Source organism: Pyrgilauda ruficollis, unplaced genomic scaffold (assembly GCF_017590135.1).
Source record: "Pyrgilauda ruficollis isolate IOZ18807 unplaced genomic scaffold, ASM1759013v1 scaffold2, whole genome shotgun sequence".
Taxonomy (NCBI): domain Eukaryota; kingdom Metazoa; phylum Chordata; class Aves; order Passeriformes; family Passeridae; genus Pyrgilauda; species Pyrgilauda ruficollis.
The window spans coordinates 26504596-26520247 of record NW_024519206.1 but is presented as its reverse complement, the minus strand read 5'-3'; the positions used below and the strand labels follow the sequence as shown (position 1 = coordinate 26520247).

The window sequence follows — 15652 nt, the reverse complement described above, 5'->3', positions numbered from 1 at the left end:
AAAAATAAAATAAAAAAAAAAAAAAAAAAAAAACAAACCCTGGCCACAAAAGACAGTGCAACCCAAAATGCCAACCAAGGCCATTATTACCACAGAGATATTGGTTATTGGTGTTAACTTCCTAATGGAGAGCCGCTGTGCTAAAACCTTCTCCAGAACAGACATCTCCATAGTAAAGAAAAAAAACTTCCTTTGCCAGGAGCCATAAGATGCAAGCACAATGAAACCCAGTGTTTTTCAATAAACTTATAAGCAATACACACATGAAAACTGAGATGTAGCCTAAAAACTTTGCTTTATGCCAAGCTTGATCTGAACAACACTTGGACAGCAGTTACTTTCAAGCAAGGACAAAATGTTCACTATTGACTAGCAGGAGATCACAGTGACAACTCACAGGGAAAGTTACATAAAATACACCCATAATCACTTATTTGAAAAAAAACTATTTTGTACTTAAAGGTTATTATTTTAAAACAGGAAAAGCACACACTGCATGTAATACCTATCTGTTTCCCAGAAGAAGTGATTTTCTCAATCTGCTTGCTGACTTCTTTTACAGCATCAAAGTTTTTGTTCTTTTTCAAGATATCTATGACATATCTTGACCGTGCATCTGGAACAGTGGGATCAACCCCAAAATTCAGGAGCATGATCACATCTTCTGTTTGTCCTAAAGCAGTACATTAAAAAAAATAGAGGAAGAATAATTAAAATTTTTCAGGATTTTTGTTCTGTTTTCTTTTTTATTTTTAATTACTTGGCACAATTTCTAGCATAATTTTAACTTTAAAAAAAAATCTAAATTCTTCCCAGTGTCATAAGTTGACAGGGTGGAAGTCAAAGGTTAGACTTGACGATCTCAGAGGCCTTTTCCAAACTTAATGATTCTGTGATTTTATGATTTATAATATTTATTGTATAGAGCTATAAAGAAATAAACTTTGATACATATAAAAATACACGCTTTCTAATATCATATATAATACATAAAGACATAAACGTTACTAAATAAATACAGATTAAAAATATGTGCTGCCTACTTAATAAATACCATATGAATATTACCAAGTAAACTTTAAGAATCCAAAAGCCTGGAGTTACCTTGGCTTTGATGTTTGCTTCCTGTTGCCACCTCGTGGGCAGAGTACGAAATACAAGGAAAAAAGCCAGGGTAACATAAAATTAAATCTCACAGAAACGGAAGGAAAGCATTTAGTTTTCCTTCTCTGACAAGGAACACTGCTACCTAGGCCTTCAATTTTCACCTGTTTAAAAGAACAGAAGAGGCCTGACAGCAAGTTATATCTTAGTTAGCCAGGAATTTTGTGGACCTTTAGGAATTTTGTAATTAACTATGTTCACTTAGCTAAGGAATGTTCGACTGTGTTGCTTTAGCTGGTTTTAATTTAGATCTGTTTTGGCTGAGTGTCAGTAGAAGACCCTGAGAAATTACCTCACCAACCTGCAGAAAGGAACTCAATGGGTCCATACCCCTTAGAGAACTTAATCAATAGTTGAAGAACAAAATTCAATAAAGGATTGTTTAATGCTGTCATATAACTAGAGATTAATTAAATGCCATAGAACAAGAAAGATATCTTGAGAGAGTTAAGGAGTCAAAGGCCTATACACACCCCCAAAAACTTGATTAATACATTGCAGGTGCAGTAAGGGAGCCACTTCATGGGCTTATGCAGCCCAGAAAACTCAGTCAGTAGTAATTGCCTAACCAGGACAGAAAAAATAATAAAGCACTGTTTAGCTGGATAAAACTTGGATTATTCTTTAAAAAAAAAATAGATGAGATGTTTTGGTGGTAATTAAGAGAAACAAAACACCTATACCATAATGCAATAAATTGGGTGGGCTTTTGGGAGCATCTGTAAAAAAAAGTTGGATGCTATAGTGTATATAAATGACAGAAAATTCTTGTTTCTTTGAACATGTCTATGGCAAATGAATTCCCAATATGTCCCCAATTTTGACTCAAAATTGTTACTAGGAATGTTCATCTTACAGCTTTTTGCTGTTAGATTTAAAACTCTTTATTTCAGGCCTCCAGGTGGTCTAATGTGATTTTAAGGGCACATCAAAATTTAAAAGGTAACTTCTAGGATTTTAAAAACTGCAGCACACTTGTGAGAAAACCCTAACCAGACACACCAAAGAGCAAAGAAAATGGTCACACATCAGGCATACAAATTTAAAAAGGAATTCTTGGAATGTTTAAATATCAGTTGCCACTACAAGTCTGCATTCAGATACTTTCTCACTTTCCTTAGTATGAAATAGTTAACACCAGGGTCTGAAACATTCTTCCATGATAGATTTTTCCACATGAAAACAAAACAATACACACAAAAAAAAATGTATTTACTGCGTTTCTGTGAATATTCACTGGAAGAGGCCACAATATGCAGCAGGGTCTGTCCATCTCTGTCTTTCTGGTTGATCCTATCCTTCAGCTCTGGCCTCAAAGTCAGTAACCATCTGAAGAGATGGTTCTTTGCTGAAATGATTAAAAAAAAAAACACTTAAAGAAACAGATCCTGGGGGTTTTTCCCCTTTGGAGTGGCAAGATACAAATCTAAGGTTGACTCATGACTCTACTACACACAAAGAAACTACTGCTCCACACTGAGATGGGGGAAAGAAACACTGTACCTTTTTTAAAGCTGACATATTCGGGTTACAAAAGACCCGTATCAATCACACTTTTACATCAAAACACAGAAAAGAACAATTATATTAGGTTTCCACCACTATCAGGCATGGGTGATCAAGGAGAGTGTTTACAACATTTCTAAAAGAGTGCTTTATTGGCATGTGCAAGGTTATACCTATATGACCTGACCTGAACTGTTGGGACTTTTTTTTTTAATTTAAAAAAGGTCCAGCTGTCAGTCCTCTGATAAAAGGCAGCACTGTTTTATTCCAGCTGCAGATGTCACTCACTTGCTTTGATACACAGTCTGATAACAGCATGCAGTGGATACAGTCCGATGGACTCAGCCTTGGCCCCAATGGAAATCAGCCACTTGACTAACTCTGCTACTTCCAGCAGCTTCTCACCATGACCATACAACTCAGAAGTCTGGCAGCAAAGAGAACAATTACAACACATTATTTTTACATACACAAAAAACGTTTCTTTTTCAATATTTTCTATATTTTCATGACATGAATCTGTAGAACAACCAAGCCACAGCCACTGTAAAATGGAACTATTTATTTCACAGACTTTCACAGAATGGCTTGGGTTGGAAGGGACCATAAATACCTAGTTTCAACCCCCTGCCGCAGGCAGGGACACCATTCACTACACCAGGCTGCTCAGAACTCCATTCAACCTCAAACACTTCCAGGGATGGGGCATTCACAACTTCTCTGGGCAGCCTGTTCCAGTGCTTCAGCATCCTCTGAGTAAAGAATTTCTTCTTGATATCTAATCTAAACCTACTGTATTTCAGTCTGAATCCATTCCCCCTTGTCCTGTCACCACATACTCTTGCAAAAAGTCTTTCATCATCTTTCTTGTGGGCTCCCATCAGGTACTGTAAGGCCACAATTAGGTCACCACAAAGCCTTCTCTTTACCAGGCTGAACAATTGCAATTCTCTCAGCCTTTTCTCACAGGAGAAGTGCTCCATTCACATGGTGGCATCCTCTGGTGGCCTCAGTCCCAACAAACTGATGTCAGGAATAGTGTAGCCTTCAGGACCAGGGTGGCAATGGTCCTGCTGCACTTGGCACTGGTGAGGCCACACCGCAAGTCCTGTGCTCTGTTCTGAGCCACTCACTACAGGAAAAACATGGCAGTGCTGGAGCGTGTCCAGGAAAAGGCAATGGAGCCGGTGAAAGGCTCCGGAGCACAAGTCTGATCAAGAGAGGCTGAAGGAACTGGGATTCCTGTTTAGCCTGGAGAAAAGGAGGCTAAGGAGAAACCTCGCTGTTCTCTACAGCTTCCTGAAAGGAGACTGCAGCCAGCTGGGGGTTGGTCTCTTTCACCGCCTTCCAGGTGAAAGAAGGAGGAGAAATAGCTGTAAGTTGGGGCAGCAGAGGTTCAGATCTGGTATAAGGAAAAAAATTTGACTGAAAGAGTGGTTAGGCACTGGAATAAGTTGCCCAGAGAGGTGGTGGAGTCACTCCTCTTGAATACTCAGGGAGTATTCAAGAGGCATCTGGATGTGGCAACTGGAGTTTAGGGATGACTGCAGTGCTGCTGTGTTGATTGTGAAGGTCTCTTCCAACCTCGATGATTCTGGGATTCTGAGAAACTACACAGCCCAAGCAGAAGCCAGCTGAACCTAAAAAGTATGTTCTAGCAAGGACTTAATGAACATGAAGCACAGTCTACAAGGGGTATAGCAATATAGGATACTCTGGAGGTGTGCACCAGAAGCTAAGACGGAAATTGAGACAATATGCCAGAAGGATCAGGACATGAGGAGGTGGTCGGAAACAGTGTTCAGACAAAACTTCTCCATTTGTGCCAGTCATCTTTTTAAATAGCAGCCTTCACACATGCTTCCAACATTTACAAATAAATCTTTTTTTCTAATACTTCATGCCAAATTTTGACTGGCAAGAATTACTCTTTGAGCACAGTTATCAAACCAAAATACACCAGATTATAGGGAGAATGTAGCAGCAGCAGGGGAAGTTCGAGTTGTCAGAAATCCACATTTTCTAATTTTTGCAAAGGGCGATCGTTACTTAGGGATTTTTCATCTTGATTCGTTCAGCCTTCCATGTGTACAACAAACCCCCTAAAACAGGTAAGATTGGTTGGGCCAATTCAATAAAAAAAGGGCCACACTATTTTGTAAAGCCTGCCCATTCTTCCTGTCTCAATGAGGCATTTTGCTTTGCTGGAAGATACTTTGCTAAGACACTCTGCATGGGTCTTCTGCTGTGTTTCCAGGCTTCATTGCCAGTATGGAGATAGTGCTAGCACTGGCACAGCACATCTGCCCAATGATACCCAACCAAGACATACTTACAGATATCCATTCACTAATTCTTCCACTATGTCTAAAAACAAACCTGTGAGGAGATATGAATTTATTTCCCTTGTATTACCCTCAGAATTACTCCTGCTCACTCTGTCAGGCACCTAACTGAAATACAATTAAGGTAAAAGCACCAATTTTGAATTATTATGACCAGAGTACCCGAAAGATTCTAACAGCCAAATGGCAAATTCTAATATATTCCAACAATACAATTTAAACCTGTAGCAGCAGCTCCCCAGCCACAGAGAGTAATAGGCACAACTTTTCCAGGCATTGTCCTGGGAAAGGCTGTGAGAAGATCAGAGAAAAGAATGATAAACAATTCTTTCTTATCTTCACTTGCTGCACCTGTTGTTGTGAACATGTGGAATGTGTTGAGTATTTGTTTACCAAAGGGTGGTTTCTTAATTGGCCAGTGGTGATGGGTGTTTGGATGGTAGGACCAATTGGGTCCACCTGTATCATGACTGACTGTAAGGGCAATGGGTTTCTTAGTAAGTATAGAATAATAAAGTGATTTATCAGCCTTCTGAGAATCGTGGAGTCAATGCCAATTATTACCTGGCTGGGGGCCTGTGGCAACATAAACCTTTGTGAGAAACAGCAAAGCCTGATACTGAGAAAATTCCTGGGAAGCATGAGAGAAAGTACACACTATCTGAGAACAGGAAAGGCGTCCTGTTTCTTCGAAGCCTGCAAACCCTGAGGAAACTAACAAACTGTCAGGCTGACACATTCATTACAGGCCTGCAGCTGGGCTGCGTGAGAAGGACTGAACAAAGATTCTCACACTAAGTGTATAAATACTGTCTTAACTCTGCAATAAACAGATTCATTTTGCTCTCAGCTTGTGAGTCTCGCATTCATACGTCACCAAACCTTAACTTGCCAGACAGTTAATGGCAAGCAGAGATACTACAGCTAATGTCTTCTAAAGTTCCTGTCAGGAAAGAAACGTAAGAAATATAGAAATTCTTTACTGTGAGGGTGGTAAGGCATTGGAACAGATTGCCCAGAGAAGCTGTGGGTGCCCATTCCTGGCAGTGTTCAAAGCCAGGCTGGATGGGGCATTGAGCAACCTGGTCTAGTGGAAGGTGTCCCTGCCCATGACAGGGGGGTGGAACTAGACGGTCTTTAACATCCCTTCCAATCCAAATCATTCCAGGAGTCTATGGTAAAGCCCAGTGGAATGTCTCAATTTCTCACAAACTCTGAGATGCCTTCAAAAAGGTGGTATGTCACTGCTATGGAAACTGGCTGCTCCTGAGCTGCAGAGCTGGTGAACTCCCAGCAGCTCCTGGCTCACAGCCTCCAACTACACCTTTGTAATACTAATACACCTTGCAAATATTAAAATTCATTCAGAAGTATTACTTTACATGAAGTTAAACTTTCAAACAAAGAGATGATAAAGTATAATCATATAACATCCATGTATTATTTTTCATTTTATTTTTCTTGATTCAAGATGGACAATCTCTCAACAAAGTTATTAGGAAGAAAAGAAATAGAAAACATGAACTTACCTCAAAGAGATTCTTCAGAGATACCTGGTTAACTCTGAGATCACAGGGCAACTCTTGCTTCTCAGACAACAGCAACAGACAAGACTGAAAAAAACCCCCAAACATTAATGCGCTTAAAAGCACACTTAAAACTTTGTTTTCCACTGCCTCATCAGATCTTGTCAGAAAGCCAACACAGGCTAACAATATTTCAGATCTTTTTGTAATATCACAACTGAATTTCAGTTTCTAATTTTCAACTGAATTAATGTAATACACAGTGGAGTGTAGGAAATTAGAAGTGATCAAAGTTTCCTCAGCAATAAAAACCATGTTAAAGAAGTTAGGCCCTAAAAGATTCTCCAATACTTGGAATACTTCCAGTGCTTGGAAGTAACCCTTTGCTTTAGGAATGGACCTTTACACTGGGGACAAGACTCTCCAGCTAACACCAACATCCCAAGCAGAAAGCAAGAAATGAATACTGTATCTCCTTCTGCTTTCTTCCATTTCCTCAGTTTATCTAAAAAACTTGGTCTTGCTCCCTGAAAACCCACCTAGCTTCACCAGAACACAAGGGAAGGACTATGGATGCCATCTACCTGGACTTCTGTAAGGCCTTCAATACAGTGCCCCATAACAGTCTTAGCTCTAAATTGAGGTGATACCAGTTTAATGATGGACTGCTGGATGGATAAGGAATTGGCAGAATGGCTGCATCCAAAGAGCTGTAGTCAATGAACTGGTGTCCAAGTGGAAACCAGCAGTGAGTGGTGTCCCTCCAGTGCCTGTAGTGGAACCAGTACATTCACTGTCTTCATTAATGGTATTTCCAGTGGGATTGTGAGGTGCCTTCAATCACTCAGCGAGTTTGCAGATGGCACCAAGCTGAGTGATGCAGTTGATAATGCTCAAGGGAAGGGATGACATCCAGAGGGACTCCAACAGGATTGAGGGGGAGGCCCATGGGAACCCCAGGAAGTTCAACAAGGCCAAGCACAAGGTTCTTCACTTGGGTCAGGGCAACCCCTAGTATCAATACAGACTGAGGAAGAAGGACCTGTGGGATAATGGTGGATGAAAAATAGGATAAAAGCCAGCAATGTGCACTTGCAGCCCAGAAAACCAACTGGATCCTGAGCTACATGAAAAGTAGCATGGTCAGGAGGTCAAGGAAGATGACTCTACCTCTCCACTCTGCTGAGACCAACCTGGAATGTTACATCCAGCTCTGGGGTCCCCAGTACAGAAAAGACATGGACCTGTTGGAATGAGTCCAGAGGAGGGGCACAAAATGGAGCAACTCTCCATCCCCCACTTAGATGGGGATGGAGCAACTCTACTGTGATGAAAGGCTGAGAAAGATGGGGTTATTCAGCCTGGAGAAGGTTTCAGGGAAAACTTACTGCAATAATGTCAATATAAAAAAGGGGGCTTTAAAAAAAGACTTTTTAACAAGACCTTTGTGACAGAACAAGAGGCAACAGTATTAACCCGAAAGAGTTTGTTCCCATTGGACATAAGGAAAAAATTTTTTATGACACAGGTGGTGAGGCACTGGAACAGGCTGCCCAGTGAAGCTCTGAATCCCCCATCCTTAAGAATGCTGAAGGTTAGGTTCAGCCAGTCTTTCAGCAATCTGATCTAATGAAAGATGTCCCCGCCCAGAGTAGGGGCTTGGACGGGGCATGTGGGGCTCCAGTGAGTCCACAGCTCCAGTGTGAGTCCTCCACAGGCTGTGGTTAGTCAGAAGCCTATTCCTTCATGGTCTATCCACAAGCTACTCTGCCTAAGCAGAGTGGCCGTAAAGTGGTGGTAAAACAGCTTGAACTTTACCTTATTTGTAAAAGTTATCAGTGATGGATAGAGAAGGGAAGGTCACACTGCTTATGGTCTTGAAGAATGCTGAGACCAGCCTGACTCATCAATCCCAGAGTTACATGTTCTGAGGATGTGAAAAACAGTGTTTCCTGACAAAAACTGGTACCAGTGACAACGAAGCAAAGTTCCTGATAAAGGAACCAACAGGTGATACTACTGATAACTTATCTAAAGCTGCTAAGCTGACACAGCCAGCCTAGAAATACATGACTGACAGTCACTTTATATGACAAAAGCACAGTCACACTTTTTAAAAGCTGGGTCTTCTAACATATCCCTTCCTGTATGTGTGCAGAGGTTCCTCCCCTGAGAGGAGATTCCCCTCAAGGTTACTCCTGGAGGCTGAGCAAAAGAGGTTTCCTCGTGGCCACTGGCATGGGTGAGTAACATCAATCTCTACTTAGTAACAATTTTGCTATCTTTAATACCAATGCTTTACTATTGCTTCAATAAATAGTACACTATTATATAGTGTATGTATTATTATATAATATTTATTAACTGTTATAACTATCTGTACCATGCAGTAAATAATTCTAATTAACGTATTTTAGTCTGATCATTATCATAAATTTAAATAAGTTATTAATTTTATTAATATATATATATATTTGTTTTGCCATCCTTAATTCTGTGGGACAAAGTCATACAAAGGCTCAATTACACGTACATTATCCTTTAAACATAAACCATTCACCAAGTCTGGGACCAGGATTGGATCCAACAGCATCTAGGCAACCCTCTGAGGAGTTTAGAAAGCAAGTGGGTCCTGTGTGAACCTTATGACTCAACAGGAGGGTTTCCCTGACAAACCTCAACTGAAGCTTCCATTTTGCCTGTGACAGGCTGCAAAGGAGCCCCTTGCTCTGGGCCTGGAGCACCTCCTCCTTCTCTACCCCTGGGGCTCGCAAGGCTGTTTCTCTCACTCTTTCCCCCTCACTCTCCCAGGCAGGGCTTGGCCCTTTTTAAAACACACTTTCTCTGAGGCACCACCACCTTGGCTGAGCCATGCCCTAAAACAGGGCCATCGGAGCCAGCTGGAAGTGACGCAACTCCGGCCACACCTCACAGGTGCCCTGCTGGCCCTACTGCCAGCACCTCACCAACAACATCCCATACAGGTGTAACTGTGACAATGATCAATTTTTTTCCACAGTTGAGAGAGGACTAAATTTCAGATGATCCACCTTCTGATTTTTTTAAATTATCTAGTTTTGCTCAATAACCATGTACTTCCACTGAGATGCTCCTTGTGGATTTTTCACAGACGATTTCAAAACTCCAGCTTCTCATACAGAAGGAAAAGGGATCACAAATAAATTTGTATTTTTTCCCCTCTAATCTGAATATTGTTGAATGGAATAGTGACTCTAGGTAGTACTGTAAGAGAGACAATAGACAGCAACAAGAGACAATCAGGATTTCAAGTCCATCATATCCCTTTCAGAAATGAGTTTAAGAAATTATTTATCACTAAAAGCATTTTTCCAAGTCTTAAAAATCAAGACATTTGAACCAGGCAGCAATGTATATTCACAGTTTTGGCTTTGAAAGGTAACACAAACTTATGCTGAAGTGGTAAGACATGAGTGCCCAACGTGCAGTGGGAGGTGACGCGGTGACACAGTGACACACTTACCCGCCACTTCCCTTTCTGGGCCAGCCTTTCTATCACTGCTTGCCAAATCAATGCATTGAAATGTGCCCTGAAGATATAATAATACGCAGGGTAGAAAGTTGGTGGCAAGATTTTTTCGTCTGCAAGAATAAGCAATAGAGAAGAATATTTGTTATACACAGCACTTCAAAGGCCAGAGTGTCCAACTTCATTGCACAGTGATCATTTTATCCAGGGGATTGCCCAGTGAGGGCTTAAGAAACGTGGTCACCCAACTGATTCAGCACACTGTTTAACAGTGGCCAGATTCATTAAACAAGGGGGAAAAAAGTAATCCCTGCTCTCAAGAAACACCTCAAAGCCCCCAGGTATTGTGAAGCTCATGGCAATTTTTCCACTTATGGGTCAATCAGCTACTGACTCTGCAACCATGAATCAAGGGCCTTAGTGTGGGGCTACAGGCTCAAGAAAAGGCAGCAGAGGCACAACCTGAAATCTTCTGGCATGCCTGTAGGCCCGTCAGACAAAGTATGTTAAACAGACTAAAACGCAAGTAGAGGAGGAGATACTGAGGAGAGAGGGCAGGGAGACAGACGATGGATGTTGCTGAAAAACACCCATACAATGCCACGGGAAGGCCACATTTTCTCTTTTCACTGCTGTCCATCAGTAGCTTCACGGAAGTCCTCCACACTGAAATACACTGCATTGTAACCACGTTTAAACTGCCTATCTTCTAATAATTTTCAAATCTACCTGGCTAAAAAAAGCAGGGTGGTCTGGACAAAACCCACTTAAAGCCTCTGGGATCTGGAGCTCCAAATCTCTAATCTTGTCTTCCTGATGGAAAATTTTGACCTTTTCTAACTATTCCATAATTGACGTGTTCCTGTGAGACAACTCACTCCCCTGCACTGTTTTGAGATTGTTGGTGTCTACTGTATGCAAACTGGACCAAGTTCACCACATACTCAATATATTCATAATCCTCAAACAGGCCTGACACACTGAAGGAGAAAAGGAATGATCTCACATAGGATGTGCTACTAAGTGCTGTCATCACTACTGAACGGCTCTTAGAAAAATTAAGGTCTTAATTTGAGTTTACCATTGACACTTATGAAGATTCCTGCTATAAATTCAGCAATTTGAGTTTGATCGGCAGAAGAATTCAGTAGAACCAGACCTCTGTGGAACATAGAAACTGCCTCATTAGACTTTGATAACATGATGAATGAGTGGCCAGCTCTATAATAAGCCTGAAAAAAAAGGAGAAAAAAAAATGTTGGGAAAATATTCCGAGATATTTACTACCAAAAAAAAAATTGGTTTATGTTTTTTAAATTCTCACATTATGCTATAAAAATGACATGTAGTACTATTTCCACAGCTTCTTATACATAGATCCAAAAAAAAAAAAAAAAGTGAAAAAAACTATTTTATTCTAATTCCTTGGAATTCACAATATGTTATTGATATTATCACAGATACTAAAAGTGCAATCCTGAAATTCAAAGCTTGGAAAAATAACTACAGGATGAAAGACATACTTTCAGCAGCTGTATGTTAACCTCCTCTGGAGAGTACTGGCGTTTTTTTGTGTCACAAGGTCCAAAATACGTATTTATGTTTCCACATCACTGCATTTTGCAGTATTTCCCACAATGCATATACTCTTCAGCCAACAGCACCTGAACGTGTTTATATTCACCCTGAATTAGACTGTACCAGCTCAGAGTCACAGTGGAGTTAATTTGTTCAAATCAGATAACTGCCATGCTGCAACACAGCACAAATTAAATAGGCATTCGGATGCAATTTTTCCCTATCTAAGTAAAAACCGTCCTACTAAAGGCTCCAGGAGTCTTTAATGGTTAGACCAGAAGACTGTTTATTGAACAAAAAAGCCAATCCAAGAGTAGACTCCGCATTATAAATACTGTACAACTCCTACTTATTCCTAGCTACTTGAGTCAAGGTGTACTTAATCAATGTGTATTTAATCACATGCCAAGTGTAAGCTATTTCCAGTGGACAGAACAATACAATATGACCTCGGTCACCAAGTACCACTCCCAGCAACTGGAGACTTATTAACGTGTAACCCTTGTTTGGGATATTGGTAGTTACATTTCTTGAAAGCATTGGTACCTCTCTCATTGGGACCCCGAGAGAACTAGCATCTCCTGGTGCAAAAGGGAGCTGCTTCATTTCATAAAAAGTACTATTACAGCCATGAATCTCATGCTTATGTATAGAATCAAACAATGATTCTGGAATTTTATGCTATATTTACTCATCATGCCCCAAAGCAAAAACACAATAAAAAGAAGATCATGACACCATTATTAAATAAAAAATAAAATTAAAAAAAAAAGCAAGGAATGCATGCAAAAACTGCCAGCTTAAGCATCTGAATACCTTGACATACTCCGGATCCCACTGTAAGCTTTGGTGGGCTAAAACCATTGAATCCTTCCATTTGCCCAGGCAGTACAAGGCAGTTGATTTGTTGCACAACAACACAGCTATGTCCCGGGTACACCTAAAGATATGGTTTTAGCATTACTGTTCATTCACTTGAAAAAGGACCATACTTTATAGTAAGTGATATGTATAAATGTAAAAACTGACACATATCACCCACCCAACAAAATCAGAGGTAAAATATGTAGTTGTAGATAATAAATCTGAATATTGGCTACAAATTGTCTTACAGACATCCTAACGATACCTTAATGATACCCCTAGTGATAACCTGGTGTCTTCTGAAGCAGAAAGCCAAGCCACTGGAATAATGAAGTATGAGGATTTAGCAAGACCACCTTGATACACCTACATATGGCTCAGTGAAAGCCAGCAGCCAGGAATGGGGGAAAACAGACCCATGAACGGAAGCTGTGGGATGGAAAGGGTACTAAACACATTTTGGTCACCAAATAAACAACCTCAATGCATTTTAGCGTATCACCACTTGGTGAAGCCAACAGAAAAATCCACATTTAAAATAAATGAGTGGCCGGTGTTAAATTAGGTCAACAGTGGTGTTAATATACAGTAGGAATGAATATTTAATCGTTAACATAATACTCAACTATTTAATCATTAATAACATTACCAACTTACGTTAACTGATGAAAAGCACTTCAAAGTGCATCTGAAAAGAAATACCCAAAGGAATCTTCTGCTGAAAAACTATTTTTAACAAGTCGCAGAATACTGAGAATGACCCAATAACAAGAACAAAGTAACCTGCATGCATCATTTTACAGATAATCAGATGATTCATGTAACAACAGGCCAGGACACGGCAAAATCGCAGCATTTGAGCTTTAACTGCACTAATTTATAATTCATGTAAAAATATTCAGATTTAAGTCACTAATTTATCTTTCACATAAATCTAAGGAACAGAATAACTATAAAACTGGTACACTAAAGAGTCTGAAAAAAATACAAGAAAATCAAGTGTTAGGTCAAAAAACAGAGTTTTGAATTAACTGTGCAACTGTACATATTTACATATTTCAGGCTTGTCTTATGGTTTACAGCTCACAATTCAAGAATACTTACGGGACCCATTGCATTAAATAACCAAGTGTTTGTAGAGCTTCATCATAGTTTTTGATGGCCAAAGAATAATTCCCATTTTTAAAATCCTGGTTCCCAGCTTGCCTCTTCAACTGTGCATATGTCATGGGATCCATGCTAAGGAAAGCAAAAAAAAGAAAGAAAAAAATTAATCAAACAAAAGCACTGACTTATTTCTTTCCCTGAAATTGACTTAAATTTTCATCTTAGTTTTTGCATATTTGAAAAGGAGGACAAAAGAGCACATCTTCTTTGTTTCCTGCAGTTGGACTAGTAAAACAGAGCTCTGGTGACAGCCTCATCTTTGCTGTTGATGCCTCCTCAACTTTTCATCTACATTTTAATAAACTTCAGCTAACCAGATTTACCACTGGTATGCAATTTTTGTTTCAATTTTTATCCTCAGGTCCTAAACTGTATCTTTTATATTAGGATTCCAAATTATTTCAGTGTATGAGCGCATACTCAATGCAGGAGGAAATATCTGAGAAAACACAGCATTTATGTGCTTAAGAAATACATGAAGCTGTAAATTTCAATTAATTAAACACAAAACTCATTTACTTGCTTTTTATTTATGAGTGTTTTATTATCTAGATCCTCTGTCTAGATACTCAACAATCCAATGCATACAGAACTGCTTAGAAATTTAATTACTGCAAGAAAATATTGCAACATAGTATGGTAATAGTGCTTGAGGACCTTGAATAAGACTTAAGGCAGTTATTAAAATGAATACAGGAAGTGGCCAGAGAAAACAAAGGTTGAAACTAGCACCAACTGTAACTTACTGAAAAACTATTTAATCATTAAAATTTAAAATCAGTGTCATTAAAGAAAACCAATCACATGGTCAAGCAGCTAGATGAAAGAAACAAAAGCTAGAGGAAAACCAGCTACACGTATGAGAAACAGCACACAAGAAACAGGCAAGAGAAATATCCATGCTAAACTGCTGTGTAGAATCATTCTTCACAGATTGGTTTTACAATTAAAAGCTGTTTCCATTACCTGTAAAAACCTGTATGAATCTCACAAATCTCAGTGCAATTAAGTAAGACTAATTCACCAAATAGGAATGCAGAGATTCACTTATTACCCAGGTATTAACAGGCCTGTAACAAAACCCGTAAAATCTGCAACCTTTGCTACCTGCTAACATAATGTCAAGGTTTAGTCTGGCAGGCAGCTAAACGCCACACAAACCTCAGCTCACTCCCCCACTCCCTGAGTGGATGAGGGAGAGGATTAGCGAAAAAAAGTAAAATTTGTGTGCTGACATAAAGACAGTTTAACCTCATAGAAAAAGAAGGGAAAATACTAATACTGATGCTACTAATAATATATGTAGAATATACAAAACAATTAATGCACAGTGCAATTGCTCACTACCCACTGACCAATGTCCAGCCAGTTCCTGAGGAGAGGCCCCTGGCCAGTTTTCCCTCCTAATCTATACACATGACATTCTGTGGTAGAGAACATCCATTCGGACAGTTCAGGTCAGCTCTCCTGGCTGTGTCCCCTCCCAGTTTCCTGTGCTACCCTGCAGCTGACAGGGAAGCATCAGAAGCTGAGGAGTCCTTGACTTAGGGCAAGCACAGCTCAGCAACTACTAAAACATCACGGTGTTATCAACATTATCCTCACACTGAATCCAACACACAGCAGTGTACCAGCTACTGAGTAGAAAATTATCCCAGCTGAAAGCAGAACTAAAATATGTGCAAGACCGCTTGACTACAGAGCAAACTAGATATTTTTAAGTATATGAATTTACAGACACAGCAAGAAACATTACTGATGTATTTTCTCTGCAGTACTCCTCAGGATGAGGCTGAAGCAGCAAGAATCAGTGCTGTCTTGTGAGCACAGAGGTATGATGAAGTACGCTACAGATGGCACTGTGCCTTTGCCTTTATCCAAGCACAAAAAGCACTTGTCAGGCTCACAAGTGCACTAAGCAGATGGGAGAGCAGCAGCCCACAACTCTGAGAAGGCAACAGCAGAAAAATCAGGGGAAACCATAAAGCTCAGAT

At 39.9% G+C, this 15652-nt stretch overlaps 1 protein-coding gene across 1 annotated transcript in view; it reads right to left on the bottom strand.

The window, feature by feature from the left end:
- Positions 1-15652, bottom strand: part of TRANK1 (tetratricopeptide repeat and ankyrin repeat containing 1) — a 51381-nt gene that overhangs the window by 27924 nt on the left and 7805 nt on the right. Inside the window, exons 2-9 of the mRNA XM_041466513.1 lie at positions 13596-13730; positions 12444-12567; positions 11131-11281; positions 10044-10162; positions 6545-6628; positions 2959-3097; positions 2381-2512; positions 506-673 (exon numbers count right to left, since the gene is read on the bottom strand). Of these exons, the coding sequence (XP_041322447.1) occupies positions 506-673; positions 2381-2512; positions 2959-3097; positions 6545-6628; positions 10044-10162; positions 11131-11281; positions 12444-12567; positions 13596-13729 (1051 nt within the window). The 5' untranslated portion in view covers position 13730. The remainder of the gene's footprint in view (positions 1-505; positions 674-2380; positions 2513-2958; positions 3098-6544; positions 6629-10043; positions 10163-11130; positions 11282-12443; positions 12568-13595; positions 13731-15652) is intronic.